Source organism: Anoplolepis gracilipes, chromosome 10 (assembly GCF_047496725.1).
Source record: "Anoplolepis gracilipes chromosome 10, ASM4749672v1, whole genome shotgun sequence".
NCBI classification, from domain to species: domain Eukaryota; kingdom Metazoa; phylum Arthropoda; class Insecta; order Hymenoptera; family Formicidae; genus Anoplolepis; species Anoplolepis gracilipes.
Window position 1 is genome coordinate 5,176,022 of NC_132979.1, and position 17,418 is coordinate 5,193,439.

The 17,418-nt window shown below is 26.0% G+C and overlaps 2 protein-coding genes across 4 annotated transcripts in view; one reads left to right on the plus strand and one right to left on the minus strand.

Annotated features, from left to right (window-relative positions):
* Positions 1 to 9,917, minus strand: part of Cadps (calcium-dependent secretion activator 1) — a 39,544-nt gene extending 29,627 nt beyond the window's left edge. Inside the window, exon 1 of the mRNA XM_072901461.1 lies at positions 9,897 to 9,917. The gene's annotated coding sequence lies outside the window, so the exon portion shown is untranslated. The remainder of the gene's footprint in view (positions 1 to 9,896) is intronic.
* Positions 898 to 15,843, plus strand: LOC140670732 (putative fatty acyl-CoA reductase CG5065). 3 transcript variants are annotated; one of them, XM_072901463.1, is made up of 12 exons: positions 898 to 934; positions 6,160 to 6,320; positions 11,129 to 11,268; positions 11,357 to 11,479; positions 11,709 to 11,834; positions 11,943 to 12,088; positions 12,197 to 12,306; positions 12,692 to 12,887; positions 13,251 to 13,487; positions 13,862 to 14,119; positions 14,210 to 14,315; positions 15,374 to 15,843. In XM_072901463.1, the coding sequence occupies exons 2-11, from the start codon at positions 6,242 to 6,244 to the stop codon at positions 14,304 to 14,306; spliced, it is 1,512 nt and encodes a 503-aa protein (XP_072757564.1). In that variant the 5' UTR covers positions 898 to 934; positions 6,160 to 6,241; the 3' UTR covers positions 14,307 to 14,315; positions 15,374 to 15,843. The 3 variants fall into 3 exon arrangements, with proteins under 3 accessions (XP_072757564.1, XP_072757566.1, XP_072757565.1); XM_072901464.1 differs by lacking the exon at positions 898 to 934 and adding an exon at positions 1,096 to 1,260 and having other exon boundaries at positions 15,374 to 15,841; XM_072901465.1 differs by lacking the exon at positions 14,210 to 14,315 and having other exon boundaries at positions 15,374 to 15,839.
* The last annotated feature ends 1,575 nt before the right edge of the window (positions 15,844 to 17,418 follow it).

Below are 17,418 nucleotides of genomic sequence, written 5' to 3' on the forward strand. Positions count from 1 at the left end.
CATGTGTATGTACACGCACCTGTGTTTATATATATATATATATATATATATATATATATATATATATATATATACATATATTGCGTATATTATCTATTATACTAATTACTTTCCTAGTTATATAATAATTGTTACTAAGAAATGAATTTTAAGAAAAAATATTAAAATATAATTTAAGTAAATAATTTTATGTTAATCCCATTTAAATATTTTATCGATTAATCAAAATTAATTCTTCATCTACTTTTATTTTTAATTTTAAATTTTATTTCTGACAATAATAGATTATTGACAATTCATTGCTATTTTATTAAAAACCTCGAGCGTGAAAAATTATGAGTCACTTTAAAATAAAATTGAGATATTCTAGCAAATAAGAATTTAGAATAATATCCGGTCGAAACAGTGAAAGAATATTTTTATGGAAATCTGTTAAACAAATGTGAGAAATATTTATGTTATTAAATATATTAAGCTCTTGATGTTATTAAATTAATCCCTATTTTGACTTTTCTTATAAGAGCATATACATATCTAATAAATAGTTGGTTACTACTGGATCTTCTTCTCTTGATAATTATCCCACAAATGTTGCTAATAAAGAAATCTCTTTCTGCAACACTCCCTTTGCGCAATCATGAAATTTGAAACGAAGTCGAAAATTGTCAACGAAACAGCGAATAACGAAGCGACGGTCAATGAATTCCTTGCTCGTTGACCTCGGACGGAATCTCACCAAGTTTTAACCAGTGAAAGCGCGACGAAGATTGTAACGTAAATTATAATCAAAATAGCAAAATAGCAATCAATCCTTTAACGCAGAAAACTGGTTTTTATCTTGATAATCAAAAATTGAGAAAAGGAGGGGCAGTCAGCCAAAAACAGTCGAAGAGTAAACACGTGTGAGTTAGAGAAAGTCCGTCTATTTCGAAAGGTAGTGAGCGAAGGACTGCTTCACTTATTTAAAGTTTCCGAAAGTGTATAAATAGCGGAATATCTTGAGTTACTTTTATTTTATATTTTTTTGTAGTGCAATATCGTGTGTTAAATATATTTATATGTTATTTTTTTTTTTTGTTAAACAAAGATCTCATTTATATATAGACCAGCCATCCTAACAGTATTGCTAACAGTCTTACACCAGTATTAGTAATTTCCTCGACTTCGAAAATATCAGTTCGGTTTTAACAATAATGGTCGCCGGTCGATCGCACTTACAGGATGGAAATTTGATTTTATTAATAGGCTACGATCAATGAGGTATGTAATTTTAATACGATATGTCCCGTCGTCTCCCGAATATCGGATCAAACACATATTAAACGCTCGAAAAGTAGCAGTCACGGACATCGATCAGACACGATCCATTCTTTTGAGCCATTTTGCTGTTGCACCGACATGCCACATGTATTATTAAATTTAATGACCCTTTTGACTCACGACATTTATCTTATTGTTAGAACTTAGCAGTTTACATTAGAAATTTCCTCGATGGAAAGAAGCTGAAACAAATTCTTAAAACAAGAGATAAAATACAATAAAATAAAATTTGTAACAATATATTGTGCAAGTAATAATTTCCGTCTGATAAAATAAATAGAAATATTACGCATTTGGAAGAAAAAAAGCATTAAACACAAAATAAAAGAAAGCGTATTATTAATATATTATATATAAAATCAGACAAAGATTTGGCGCATTAGTGACAAGAAAACTGCATAAAGTCATCTAGCTTTTGAACTTTATTAACGATAAAATCTCTATAACATGCTATCATTCATCTTACATAAATTTGTTCAGAAATATTCAGATTTTCTAAGATGTATTTTTCTTATTTCAAAAAATTATATTTTTAAAGTTATTTTTTTTGCTATAATGCTTATAATATATTTTTACTTTATTTCATTTATGATGTATAGGATGTTATTAACACTCACTCTTCATGATTTAGAAATATTAATTTGACTTTAAGAGACTTCAGTTTCTTTATATTATTTTCCGAATGGTATGTACGAATCTAAAAAAAAGTTTCCCTTCCCCGTATAATTAAGGATGGATGGTTGCTTTGACGCGTTGTTTTGACCAAATGCACCAACGTGATAATGACGCATCGTTATACCGCCGCGGTAAATTATGATTGCACATTTATCATGCGGATAGCATCGCGCTGTTCAGGTAACCACAAATAAAGCGTGCTACATCCCTCTCGATCCTCTGACAGCGAAACAACTCTACACTTTTATATGGGGTACATTTTACACTATAAATATATGCTTCTTCCGTCACAAACTTATTTAATAAAAAGATTGTAATTATCGATTTAAGATGACAGAATCAGAAATAAGCTTTTATTGATTTAAATGTCATAAAAAATAGGGTCCGAACAAAGTTGTAACAGAAAGTCTGTCATAAGATTAGCACGAAAGATCGACCTTTATTCGTAAGTCCTTTATTTTGGAAGTCTATAAAGAAATCTTTTATTATTAGAAACAAAACTGTTTTCGCGATTTTGCAAGAAAATAAAGATTAATAAAAAAAAATTAATTAAAAAACTTTCAAACATTTTAAAGGTATATGTATACAAGACTAATTAAATAATTAAATGATTGCATTAAAAAATCAATAATTTAATAAATCCAAATTTTTCGATGTATATGACCTAATATTAATCAAAATTTGCCATTGAATTGAATAAGATTTGTGTTAAGAAAATAAAGGTTTGTATAATATGTATATACATATATACATATTGTATATATATATATATATATATATATATATATATATATATAGATACATATAAATGATATATTATATATGTATTATATAGAATATAATATATATATTGTATCCAGTCAGTCCTAGGGTTTCAACGTTAGAGTCTTCTTCAAATTAATCTGACTGATGACCTTCTTTTGTAACACTCGCGATAATGATAACACACACAGACATATATATCTACACTAATATAATACACGGATCTTCTGTATTTCAAACATAATTATGATATTCAAGAATTTAATACATATATTTTTCTTACTTTGTCTTAATCTTTATAATAAATAATAATGTTAATTTTTTATATACAATTTATTTAATTAATTAACTTCTATATTCCTCGTTTCTGAAGATCGCACTTAGTCCCATCCTAGGTAAGGATTAAGTTCCTTTCCACACAAAAAAGGGACCGCAAACGTTCGAATCAAAATTGAGTAAAAACTATTCTTCTAGTCGTTGACCTATTTCTCGGCCTTGTCGGTTTGCTTGACTCGAGGCACGCGCCTTTAAGGTTTCTGTTCTTGGGAAATATAACTGTTACGTCCTTCCGTTGGTCTATTCTTTTCCAGATCTGAACGTAACATGCTTATAACTTGAAAATTATTGACGTCTTTCACATTTTTGTTGACAAAAAAATAGTCAATGATTTCTCCCATTGATAGTGCGATATGACTCTGAGACATCTTATATATAACTTTTTTAATTTAAACATAAAATTTTTAAGCTTTATATGAATAATATAATCGATAAATTATTAATATATTTATTAAAGTATAATCAATAACTTTTATTTGTTTTATATTTAACAGAAATAAGCAATTTTTAAATGTTTAGATAACAATAATTATTTATTGTTTAAAAAAACATCTATTAACATTTTAAAAAAGGAATATGTAGTACAGTAAAAAAATATTAAAAAATTCCAAATATGACATAACAATAAAACTAGGACAACAAAAAAAGATACACAACGATAGTAAACAACAAAGTGTTATTTTTTTTATCTAGCATGTACAACGCGTAAATATTTATCGCGTTAACAGTCACTGACAAAATGTCTGAATTTCGAAAGATTACTCAATCTTGATTGTATTGTTATAAAATTCTATTTATAAAAGTAACGATGTTGCATATTCATAGTTTAGTTTGCTTTCAATAGTTATACATAATATATTTCTCTATAAAAATTGTTTGTGTTTTGTCAAAAGTTTAAATTATTTATTTTATGCTGAATCGTTCTGTATAAATAACGTGTAAATATATAATAAGCATAAATTATATATGTAGGTATATCTTAATTATAAACGACGTGTGTGTCAAGAGAGTGCAAAGAATAGAAAAAAATATATTTATTTTCTATATTAACCTTTAACTTACATCTTCACTCTCCTCTATTTTTATATTCGAGAAAAAAGATTTTACACTCCAAAACCTTTTTCTTTTTAATTATAAGTTGTATATTCCTTGAGCAGAAGGAGTAGACTATATTTATATTAAGGAGATTCCAAAGATTTATCGCATTTCTCTCAATTTCTCTCAAATAAAGTAAAAAAGAAATTACGTAGAGGATGTGAGAAAATTAACAAATTTAAATAGCACATTCTAAAAATATTTTTCAACAAAAAAAGTCGTACATATTTATACACTATATATCATCGAATTTATTATCGAATTTCGTTATCAAATTAAAAGTTTATTATTATATATGTCAAATAAAATTATCATCAAAAGACGCCTCACCGTTAAATATAATATTATATAAAAATCAAGTGAAATCAAGCGACAATACAGTGTATCATTTGTGTTACCGGCTTTTTCGGTCGTAATTGGAAAATAGTTAATTATTTTCTTTTAATTCAAATGATTAAAAAAAAGACTGTAAAAATAAATAAATTTTTCTAAATACATTGATATCGAGGACGACAATTGATGCACCCATTGCTGACAATATGCATTTTAATATGCATTATTCAGCACAATTTGTGCTGTCCAAACATTTTTTTTCTCAAAACGTCTTGCAGTGTGAATTTCAAGCGTATACTGCGTATTCATACGGACAGGGTCGAAAGTGTCCCCTTTCGATTTTGATAAACTTTGAATATGTTGTAAGTAAAAATAAGAGACATATTTTTTAATAAAATTTATTTTTTTATACAAAATGTAAATATAACCTATATATTATGATGTTTATGGTATATTATATATTAATATTTGTATAATATATTATAATTATATATTAATATTTAATGTATAGCAATTATATGTATAGTAATAAATAATTTACATATGAGTTTATATATTATATTTTTAGTTAATATATTTTTCTAATATTATTTTTATATATAAAGAGTTTCGAAAATATTTGGATTTTCTTGTAATTTATACATATTTTCTTGCCATTTTTAATTTATATTTTGTTTTATTGTTATTTTTGAAAAAAATTTATTTTGGTAAAAAAAATTCCACATTTTTTTATATTTTAAAGTAAAGAATTTTTAAATATAGTTACTTTCTTGATTTCATACAATTTATTTTAACTGGAAAGGTATATATATATATATATATATGTATGTATATATATTTAACACTTTTTTATATATTTTTAATATCTTTTTTGAGCAGATTTAAGTCTTATTTTAATGTTTTTGTTATTCCCAGAGATTTAAAAGACGTCTGTTCGCCGTCTATTTAACGCATTTGACATATATATCAACGTCTATTTGACGTTTTTTCGACTGACATTTGTCACTGGGTTTTTATTGATGGTTTCAACTGTACATAATATATTATCAAAATAACATTACATTTAAAAATACTCTTCAAAAAGTCATTCTAGAGATAAATGCAAGCACATTTACAGAATATAATAAGATCTTAATAGATGGAGCAACATGCACAGCATGTATGCACAGGGTAAACACTTTGTTCATCGATCAAAAATTAATAACTTATTTGAAACAGAACATTTATATATATACATAACAAAAAAGCGACTAATTTTTTACACTAATTTAATGTTATACATCTATCTGTAAGAGTCTTGTCATGCATCTCTATATTCCATGCCTAAATGCAAGAAAATATGAACAGTAAAGCTTGCTTTATATTTAGTAAAAATATTCTAAATAGACAATTCCTGTAAATAATGCAATAGCATATTTTATAGACAAATATCTATTTTCTACATAATAATAACACACATAATTGCACCATAAATATTTTGTTTTGTACTATCATCGAGAATCACGTTTCTCACGTATCAATTATTCGATGCAAATAAACTATCTTTTTTAGTTTAAAAAATTTATGATATCTTTTATTAAGACACCCTATATAAGTCATATGTATATATATATGCAGTAACAACTTGATCTTTTCTAGTCAGCAACTGAAAATAGTCGAAGAAGTCGGAAGTCTCCAAGTGCACTTACTTGTCAATTTTCGTGTTAACTTTTAACTAATCATGGATAAAAACAATAAAATTGAAATGCATAAGACGCCGATACAAAAATTTTACGCCGGACAGTCAATTCTCATTACAGGTATTTATTAAACAAACATAACTAAAAAAGTAAAAGTTCGTTTTTTAAGATAATTAAGGTTGAAAATGTAATAAGATTAAATGAGATGCATATCATATATCAATAATATCATACATTGATTACATAGTAATCAAAAATAAGTAGAATTAAAATAATTTATCATATATCAATAATATCATACATTGATTACATAGTAATCAATGTATGATATTACATAGTAATCAATGTATGATATTATTGATATATGATATGCATCTCATTGATATATGAAACATATATAATTCATTGATATACAATATATATATATATATATATATATATATATATATATATCGTTGATATATGAAATTATTGATATATAAAATATATTATAATAAACATAAATTACTACTAAACATAAAGTGCTAATAAACATAAATTAGTAATGAAAAACCGATTGTGTGCGTTTGTGTGTGCGTGTGTATGACTCAAATAATAAATATATTTGTTGAGTACAATGTTATTTCTTGGAAATAAATAAAATGTTTATGTAGTCTTTCAATGACAAATTAAACTGTCTAATTAACATTATTTTTTTCTGCAATTTTTTTCACAGAGACAACTATGAATTATTTTAATTCTACTTATTTTTGGCGTATCGAATGTATTTATTGATATATTAAAAGTAAACAAAATTAAAAATGTGTCTGAAAATTAGTCATGTCATGGTCTTCACAAATTTTTCCTATACACAAAATAAAATGTTTTGCTTATCTAGAATATAAATGAGCTAAAAATATTGCGTAGTCAAATTAACCGCACAGTTAAAATTGAGTGCGACACTCGTAAACTTAAACAATGACGCACATGAGTTTTATGTATTATACCGCAAAATCTTAAGGTTAAATTTGCTTTGTTTTCTAACACACACACACACACACACACACACACACACACACACACACACACACACACACACACACACACACACACACACACACACACACATTTTTCCTTTGCTATCATTTTTCAATAATCTCAACAAAATTTTTATTTCTTATGTTAATTTTAATTCCATGTTTTCTTATTTGAAAGAGATAATAATTTTCCTCACAGTACTGATTTTACTTAAAATAATATTGATTAATAATTTTTATTGATCCTCCTATACTGAATCTCATTCCCTCATTTTATATACGTAAGATACAAAAATTTCATACAGTAGAACAAAAATACTAAAAATTGATACCATTAAAAAGAAAATATACAATAAAATAAAAATATAGAATTTATATAAAACTTAAAAATTATAACTTTTATTTTTATATATTACTACACATATGTATAACTTAAATAACTTCAATTATTATAGTATAATGTTTATAGAATTGATTTAATCTCTTTGCTTATAAACTTATTTTTACTCATGTATTTCACTATATCTATTGAATTATTTCTAATTAATTCTAAATTATTTACTTATTTATTTTTTTCTTTGGAGACATATGTGTTTTATTTTGTTTTGAAAAATAATGTATTATATGTTTCATAAAAAAATCAACCTATCTTTAGAGATTTTCGGCTCTTTATCTTATATGTTTTTATACTTCTTTTAAAATATTTGAATGAAATTATGTATAATCGAATACCTTAATAACAAAAATCGATCCTGCGAATATTGATTTTTTGCAATAAATTATTCTGATTTTCAAGTTATAAATTATTTTCAAGTTATAAATTAAAAAGCAAATTATAATGATTTTCAATTATAATAGTTAAATTCATTATATGCTCGGTTTCATAATTCGTGCCTGTAAATTCTTCAGAAATGTAAATACTCTAAGGTTATTCTATGCTCCCTAGTGAGACCAGAATTAGAATTCGCTTCGGTTGTTTGGTCTCCTTATTATGTACATCAGAGTGCATTGATTGAAAGAGTTCAGCACCGTTTTATTCGTCGTATGAGCTTTGTTATACAAAAACCGATGGCCTTCGCCGATCATTATTACGATGTACTGCAAAATGTTTTTGGGTTTTTAACCCTAAGAGATCGTAGGATTATGTTACATTTTATTTTTATGTGTAAATTGTTGAACAGTAGTGTTGATTGCCCTAAATTGTTATCAAAAATTAATATACATGTGCCTGGTAAATCGCTTAGGCAGCATCAGTTATTCGCTGTAGAAGCTCACAGAACATTCTATGGCAAAAACAAGCCTATGGATAAGCTGGCGAACGATTTTTCTAGGCATATTAATTTTTTTCACACAAGTTCAATAAGTTCAAAGTCAATAAGAAGAGATTTTCCTTATTGGATTAAATATTTATGTATTTTTTCGCTTTTTCCCATCTGTTGACAAAAAACCGTTACACTTTGTTAGTTAAAGTAAATAAATATTTTTATCAAATTGCGTCCTTGATTTAAAATTTTAATTTTACTAAGTGTTATTAATATTGTAAAAATTGCAGTTAAATCATTTTGTATTATATTATTTTCTGTTGTATATTATTCTCGCATGTACTTTCGTTATGTATACTAGAGGGGGATTTTGTCCCTTGTAATATGGTAAAATAAAAAAAATTTTTTTTTAAATAATAATAAAAAGTTATATAATAAAAAATTATAATGACTTATAATGCGTCATTGAACATTATAATGCGTCATTATTTTACATTACTAACATTCATCACTGACGTCAGTCGGCTTGTTATTATCAGATCTATCTAATTTTTTGTTACAGTTTGTCCTTCTAAAAATCATATATTACTGTACAACCTTAAACTGTTTATACTCAATTTTTAATTGGTTCTGTTTTTATCTACGTGGCCATGGAGTATAGACAGCGTAGAATCCTAATCATACTCACAACAATTAACGTCTTGATGACCAGCTTTAATAGGTTTTTTAAATAAATTGGTTTTTGAATTATTATACTCTTTTCAATCTTTATAAATAATCCAGTCATTAAGCACTGCAAATTTATTCACATAGTTTCATTATGTATACATTGATAGTTTGTAAATCTATGTCTCTTTCACAGTTAAGAATATAATATAGAATTGGTCAATATAGCTGCGGGTAACATACTGAGTGTCTAGTATCTATTTCTTAATTAAAAGTAATAAAATAAAATGTTAGGCGGCATTTCCAGACATTATATAACTTACCTGTACCTGAGAGAACCGGTTTCTTGACATGAAACTGGTTCGCCTCGTTTAATCGGCGTTAGATCTTGAGCACAATCATCATTATATACTTTTTATGAGCAAAACATATGCAAATATATAAATACTACTGAATTATTTATAAATCAACTAAGAAAACAAGGTTGTTTTTACAAAAAACACTTTGAATTATTATACTCTTTTCAATCTTTATAAATAATCCAGTCATTAAGCACTGCAAATTTATTCACATAGTTTCATTATGTATACATTGATAGTTTGTAAATCTATGTCTCTTTCACAGTTAAGAATATAATATAGAATTGGTCAATATAGCTGCGGGTAACATAACTGAGTGTTTAGTATCTATTTCTTAATTAAAAGTAATAAAATAAAATGTTAGGCGGCATTTCCAAACATTATATAACTTACCTGTACCTGAGAGAACCTGGTTCTCCTCGTTTAATCGGCAAAGATCTTGAGCACAATCATCATTTTATACTTTTTATAAGCAAAGCATATGCAAATATATAAACACTACTGAATTATTTATAAATCAACTAAGATTTTGAAAACAAGGTTGTTTACAAAGAACACTTTGTATCTATATTATATTTGTTTCACATCGACTGTTATTTTATTTGTAAATATCGAAACTGCAAATAGTTTCTAATTCAGGAATCAGATTTATAAGAAAATGTAAAAATTAAAAATTTCAAATCGTAATGTAAAAATTTCCAATATCTTTCAAATTTACTTAGATCTCGATTGAATTTTGTTAAAAAGGTGTCGATTATATTTTTAGGCTGCTTACTTTATCAGTTACTTTCAACTGATAATTCAATCTGTCTTTTCAATAGATTTAAGCATTTATCCGTTTATGAGAGACTCCAATGAGGCACTCCTTTTCTAGAGGCTGGAAAAAGTTCCATTATGTCAAAGAGTAATTTATCACAAATTCTTTGAAAAGCATCTTCTCTGTTGAAGTTATCTTTTGAGATCATTGAATCTCCCTCCATTAAATCATAAAAGAAACTTGGCAATACATTTTCTAAATATTAAAAGTAAAAGCTAGCAGCTAACAAGCTTTTATCAACTGTTTCTGTGCTTTTAGTCCAATTTTATCATATTGTTATTCTAATCTGTTTATTCTAATTTTATTTTTTGTTTACTATATTTTATTCTTTATCTTACTTCTATTTTTTATTACTATTATTTTCTTCTGATTCCAGTTTTTTCAATTTAATACACTATTATTTTATCATATACTTTATACTGTGTGCTTGTGTGTACTATATGTTTTTAGGAAAACTTTTGAAACACAATAAACTTGTATTATACTATAAGATTCTCAGATTTAAACTCTTTCGGCATTTAATATACTAATTAGTTCAAAATAAATTTTTCAAAATTAATAAATACAAAAATAAATTTTTCAAAATTAATAAATACAAAAATAAATTTTAAATATTGACTCGCTTTAATAACAGTATACATTCAATTTTTAAAAAATTATTAATTATTATATTTGTTATATATAAATAATCAATTTTTGTTACTATTACAATAGTGTTCTTAAAGATTCTTTACATGATCTTTCTAGTGATATAGTGTAAATTAATAAGTGTTACAGTTTAGATTTATTTTTCTATTTTCTTCTATAGGTAGTACTGGGTTTCTCGGAAAGATTTTAGTTGAAAAATTGTTACGCAGTTGTCCTGATATTTCTACAATGTATCTACTGATACGTTCGAAAAAAAACAAGTGTCCTGAAAGCCGACTGAATGACATATTTGAAAATCCGGTTAGTAGCCTAACAAATTCATTATGTTACTGCAAAAGAGCATTAAGGTGAATATTCAAACGTTGCTACATAAATCTATAATCTGTAGTTGTACAACCGACTAAATAAGGAAGTGCCCAATTTTCGCAAAAAAGTCGTACCGCTTATAATCGATCTTAATGCCGAAGACTTAGGACTGTCTGAAAATGATAAGAATATGCTGATGCGTAAGGTAAATAAATAATTCAAATTTCTCTTATTTTCTTGCACTTGAATATTATATTCAATGCAAAAAAGTTATCGTATATTATTTAAGAAATATATGTATATTCCACATGAGCTTATATTTCTAATTATTAAGATAATCAAAATTCTCCTTCTTTTTATACATTTATTCACTATTACACTATAATAGTATATTAGAAAAATTCTTGTTACAATATATTTATTTTATATTGTAGGTGTCTATAGTTTTCCACTTGGCAGCGACTGTACGTTTCGAGGAGAAAATGAAAACTGCTATAACAATAAACGTTATTGCTACAAATATAATTTTAAACATCGCTAAACATATGCCAAACTTAAAGGTAATTCCTTTTTCTAACAATAAATATTAATCCAAATAATTGAAAAAAATTATTAATTTTTATGAATTTTGAAAACGTAATTTATCAGTATTGACATTTATCTTGCAGTCATTCATTCATGTATCGACTTTGTATGCAAACTGCCACGTAAAACATATAGAGGAACGTTTTTATACGTATCCTATTAATCACAAAAATCTTATCACATTGACGCGTGCTTTACCCGAAAACGTAATTGAAGAATATTTAGATAAGTGCGTATTTTTTCATTTTCGATATATAATAAGTTTCCTATGTAGAAAATTTAACGTTTTAAATAAATTAAAGTTATTATAATATAATAAATTATTGTTCTGAGATAGAATCGCTTCATCATGGCCGAATACATACACATTTACGAAAGCCATTGCGGAAACACTTTTCAGAGAAGAAAGCGGAGATTTACCAATTGGGATATTTCGACCTGCGATAGGTGAGAAATTTAATTAATTATACAAAATTAATTTATTGTGCTAATTTTTTGCTTATTAAAATTTCTTAAAATTACATGATCTTCATATTGTGTTGCACAAAGAATATGTGCAAAATATATATCAAATTCAGCTTTGTCATAAATTTTATCGTATATATAATCTTGAGTAGTATCTTATAAAATATACATTACATATCCAACAAGAAATATATATATTTCTTGTATGTAATACAAACTTATAATTATTGCCACTTATAACAAATAAATTATCATAGTACCATTACAAGAAAATAAAACTTTAAAGTGATAACATAAAATCGCAAAAATATTGCAGACAACTATTAAGCGTAAGTTATTGCAAAAAAATAATAAATATTTTTTTCAGTCATGCCCACCGCTAGAGAACCAATCGTTGGATGGGGTGAAAACTTATATGGACCAGTTGGCAGTACATTATCCATCTTACTCGGTTTCACGAGAATTCAATGGTGCGATCCCAATATTCCAGCGAATTTGGTGCCTGTCGATTTTACTGTAAACGCTTTAATTGCTAGTGCATGGGATGTCTCTAATCAATGCAGGTGATATAATTAAATATCATGAAGAAACAGATTTATTTATTAAGAATGGTACTTTTATAAGCAATTTTGATATTAATTACTGTCATCGTATATTAAATGTAGATATTAATCTCAGTCCCAACTTTAGTCTTTAATTTTTTTTACAAAAAGAATCACGAATTATTTTACATAATTTATACAATCATTATTACATTTGAATATCATTTTGATCCTCTTAGTAGTAGATTGACGTCATACATGTGCGATAAAATAATCAACTCTTTACGTAATTAAATGAAGTGATTACATTAAATAAAAATATATTCAAACGCATGACTTATGGTTGATGGGCGGATTTTATGAAACATGTTTGAATTTTTATAGGAGAGGCAAAGATATGCTAATTTACAATTACATATCGGCCAACGCGCTAACTTGGATCGAATACATCAATAAAATACTCTACATAAATCAGAAATATCCTTTGAAAGATTCCATGTGGTTTCCATTTATTATTTTAATATCACGAGAGATGCCATATAAAATTTGCACTTGGTTCTGTCATTTGCTTCCGGCCTTTCTTGTAGATACTGTAAGAATATGCATGGGTCGTCGCCCGAGGTATTGTAGAAACATAAACGAATATTAATTATTTGATTACGTATATATAATAGTTTATCTCAAATCTAAATAAAGTTACTTACGTGGAGAGAAAAATTTTTTTAGATTTAATAAAATTTATGCTTGAAATAGTCGAAAAAAGCTGTTTATTTAAAGAGACTAATAACATTATTTGATTTTTAAAATAACATGTATCATATAATATTGTTTAAGTCAACGAAATAATACTTTCTTCAGTCAATAAAAATAATGTTTTGTATGACACAATGTTGTTTGAATAAAATAAATAAATTCAAACAAATTATTAAAACAAATCGTTTTCTTTGTGTATATAGAATACAAGAAATCGCTTAATAATCTTATACATATTTCAGAATGTGGAAATTGTATAATAAAATACATAAAGCTGTCAAATCAATTGCACATTTTTCAACCAATACATGGAATTACACCGATGATAATGTTCAAATAATGTGGAATTGTTTGAATGAAAAGGATCAGCAATTATTTCCATTCAATGTAAAAGAACTTGACTGGACAAAATATCTCACTGATTTTCACAAAGGCATACGTCTTTATTTATTAAAAGAAGATGACAGTAATTTGGAAATCAGTCGTACCTATTACAAAAGGTAAAAAATTTCTTTTTAATCTTTATTAAAGCTAATTTTGTTTTTAATATAAAGATTAAATTTCTCTTAAAACAAAATCATGATTTTTAGGCTTTACTGGATACACCAAATATTTAAAACTGTGTTTATTTTTTCCACTCTTTGGATTATTTGGAACATATTCGTTAAAATATTTGAACATATTTGAATGTTTAAGGTTATTATATGTTTGTTTATATGTATGTTTTAATTTATTAATTATATTAGTATGTACATTTTTGTTTTACATGCATGTCGAGAAATTTAAATTGTTATATTTATATCAACTTATTTTCTTGAAATTCTTAGTTTAGACAAAAATTGTTAAGATAAAAATTGTCTTTTCAAATAGAGACATTTTGTAATAAAATTATTTTCCTTTTCCTTATGCACATTTTTCTTAAAATGATTATTTTAAGAAAAATAATTGTAGAAATTCCAAGAAAAAAAACGATATAAATAAAACAGCATTTTATTTTCCGTTTTGTTTTATTATTGTATTATTATTAAGTATATGTCATTATATCATTACTTTTTTCTTTAAAAAAGTTGTATTATTGACATCAGTTTCCCATGATGCTAATTGGTTGTTAAGTGTCAAGTTCGTGTGCCATAACTTATTTTACTCATGTCGTCTGCAATTAAACAATTATTTACATTTGTGTATAATATATTTATGCCATATATATTGTGTTGTGTGTACATAGAAAATAAATTGGACGCGCCTGTAAAATTTCTGCATTCTAGTATATATTTAAAAAATTACAATTATCTTATATATCTTTAAAATTGTTTTTTTCATTTTTGTTAGGGAATATATTTGCAAAAAAGCTTGAATCTGATGTACAAAACTTTATAAGTGTAAGCGAGACCGTAGCAAGCATTTGAAAAAATTAATGATTAAAATTAGAAGCGATAATACAACAAAGATGTAAGAGATATTTTCAATTAGATAATATTAAAGAAATAAAGTGCTAAAAATGTTTCAGATATAGCAGGGGGTGCCAAGATTGATATTTATATATATATATATCTTGTAATAACTCTCTCTATTATAAACATAAATTTATTAAGAGTTAAAAACGCTTGCTTCCTTCCATCATAAATTTATGAAAAATATAAAGTTATAAATTATATGAAAGATATCAAACACAAATATTTAATATCGAGAACAGAAAATAAAATTTCGTCAAAAATGTTCACTGTTATGAATATTTTCTATTGAAATATATTTAGCATTTTCAGAAGGTCATCACGGCGATCATCACAGTCCCGCTGTGTCGCTGTTTTAGTTGACATGAATGCCACGCGAAACCTTGTCGGAATTTGAAAACATTCGTGACCTACCCCGAGAACAGAGATTACACTGTTTGCGATGTCAAAGAGTCAGCAGCCACTGGCCAGGAATTCTGGCGCCATGCCAATCGCGGAAAAATAGGTTATCGATCAACCCCCTCGGTCTTGGTAATAACTACAGGACCCCCTCTCCCTCCGAAATCCAAAAGGAGACAGGAAGAGAAGGGGTTAGAGATCCGCGTCTAAGAAGTGGAAATCTCGTGCACATAACTGACGCTACTCTTGTCGAGATGAGCATCATTAAATATAGTATATATAGTATACAGTCATGTACGAAGAGCTAAAACCGTGTCAAGCTTTATTAACGCTTTTAATATATATATATATATATATGATACATATACGCACTATATATTTATATATGTATGCATGTATGTACAGTATTATTTTATATATAATTTTACAATTTGTTACGTGATTATCTTAATTGTTGTTGTCATTGTTATAAAGTTTATATATAATAAATAATATAATAAAAATATTTTACATAAAATTATTCTCTACAAGGAAATAAACTGTGAAAAATATATAATATTTATAACTTAATGTATAAATAAAAATCATACGTATTGATTTACAATAAAAACTATTAATCGTTAAAATACAAAAATATGTTGAAAGAAATATTATTATTGAGAATGTATTTGTTACATTTTTAATACTTGAAGATTTTGCAATAAATCAATAAAATTAAAATTTTAAAAAACTCTCAGAGTTTTGTTTAAAATTCAGCGAGAATCGTATTACTTTTGGATAACTAAACAAGTTTAATGTATAGCTGTTTTGCTGCGTGACAGAGATACGCGGCACTCGAGATAATTTGCACAGTGATTAAACTGAACGGAGTGTCTGCAAGTAACTGTGTACACCTTTATATAATCTGTGTACCAGTGTTTATTAATAATTCAGGGTCGTAGGGAAAATGCATCGCCCAGGAAAATCACTGCTTCGTCTTATGGGAGTAAGCGAAGGGCATGTTTACTCTTATATTATCGCACAGTGAGTTTCCAGAAGGTCTATCGCAATTTTCCACCGAGCGCTCTCATGATATTCGTTAACTATATTTCCTGATAAAATGCATTCTCCAGTTTATTTTCTGATAAATCATTCCTCAGTTTATTTCCTGATAAAATGCATTCTTTGTGACTGATAATGATAAAACTTGTTCAACTCATGATAAAAAAATATACATATATATTTTATTTTATATATATATATATATTTTTTTTTTATAATATATATATATATATATATATATATATATATATATATAATTGACAATAGATATGTTATTCCAGGGGAACTATATAAAACTCGATATATATACGCCCGAAATATGCCCGGTATTTTACGATATGGAGCGACTAGCTCAACTAGAAAATAATTTTGTACATAACTTAAAAAATAATTTTAACAAATATATATCATGATATTTATCATTATATATTAGGTTTGATAAATTCTTGTATCCTATTGTTATTTTGTTTGTATTATATTGTATTGTATATTTAGTTACTTTAAAATCCGCCAAATTTCTTGAATAATTAAGATTTAACTTGTTTTTGGTTTTTACAATTATTAAATGTTTGATATTAATTTTTATTTATTTGTCAAGGTGTGTAATTGTCCAGGTGTGTAATTTTTAAACAAAATGTAATAATGTTCAACTATCATTTCAAAAATACATTCTTCGTCCTTCTTTTATTTTCATCTCCTGTAATATAATAATGAGATATTGTTAAATTATCGATCAGACGTTCTTTACATAGATTTCTTTACCTCACACATTAATCAAGTTAACATAGTTGCAAGAAATATCAATTCATCGATTATTATTAAATAATCTTGTTTTTCGCATTACATAAGAATCGATGAATGTTTCGTAGACAATCCCGTTATCGACACTTTACTCATTTTCTAGCTTT

What these genes read in the sequence shown, in the direction of transcription:
- LOC140670732 (XM_072901463.1), top strand. Translation starts at nt 6,242, where the DNA reads ATGGATAAAAACAATAAAATTGAAATGCATAAGACGCCGATACAAAAA. An exon ending in GATATTTCGACCTGCGATAG is followed by an intron (nt 12,307 to 12,691) that starts GTGAGAAATTTA and finishes TATTTTTTTCAG; the next exon opens with TCATGCCCACCGCTAGAGAA. An exon ending in AGTCGTACCTATTACAAAAG is followed by an intron (nt 14,120 to 14,209) that starts GTAAAAAATTTC and finishes CATGATTTTTAG; the next exon opens with GCTTTACTGGATACACCAAA.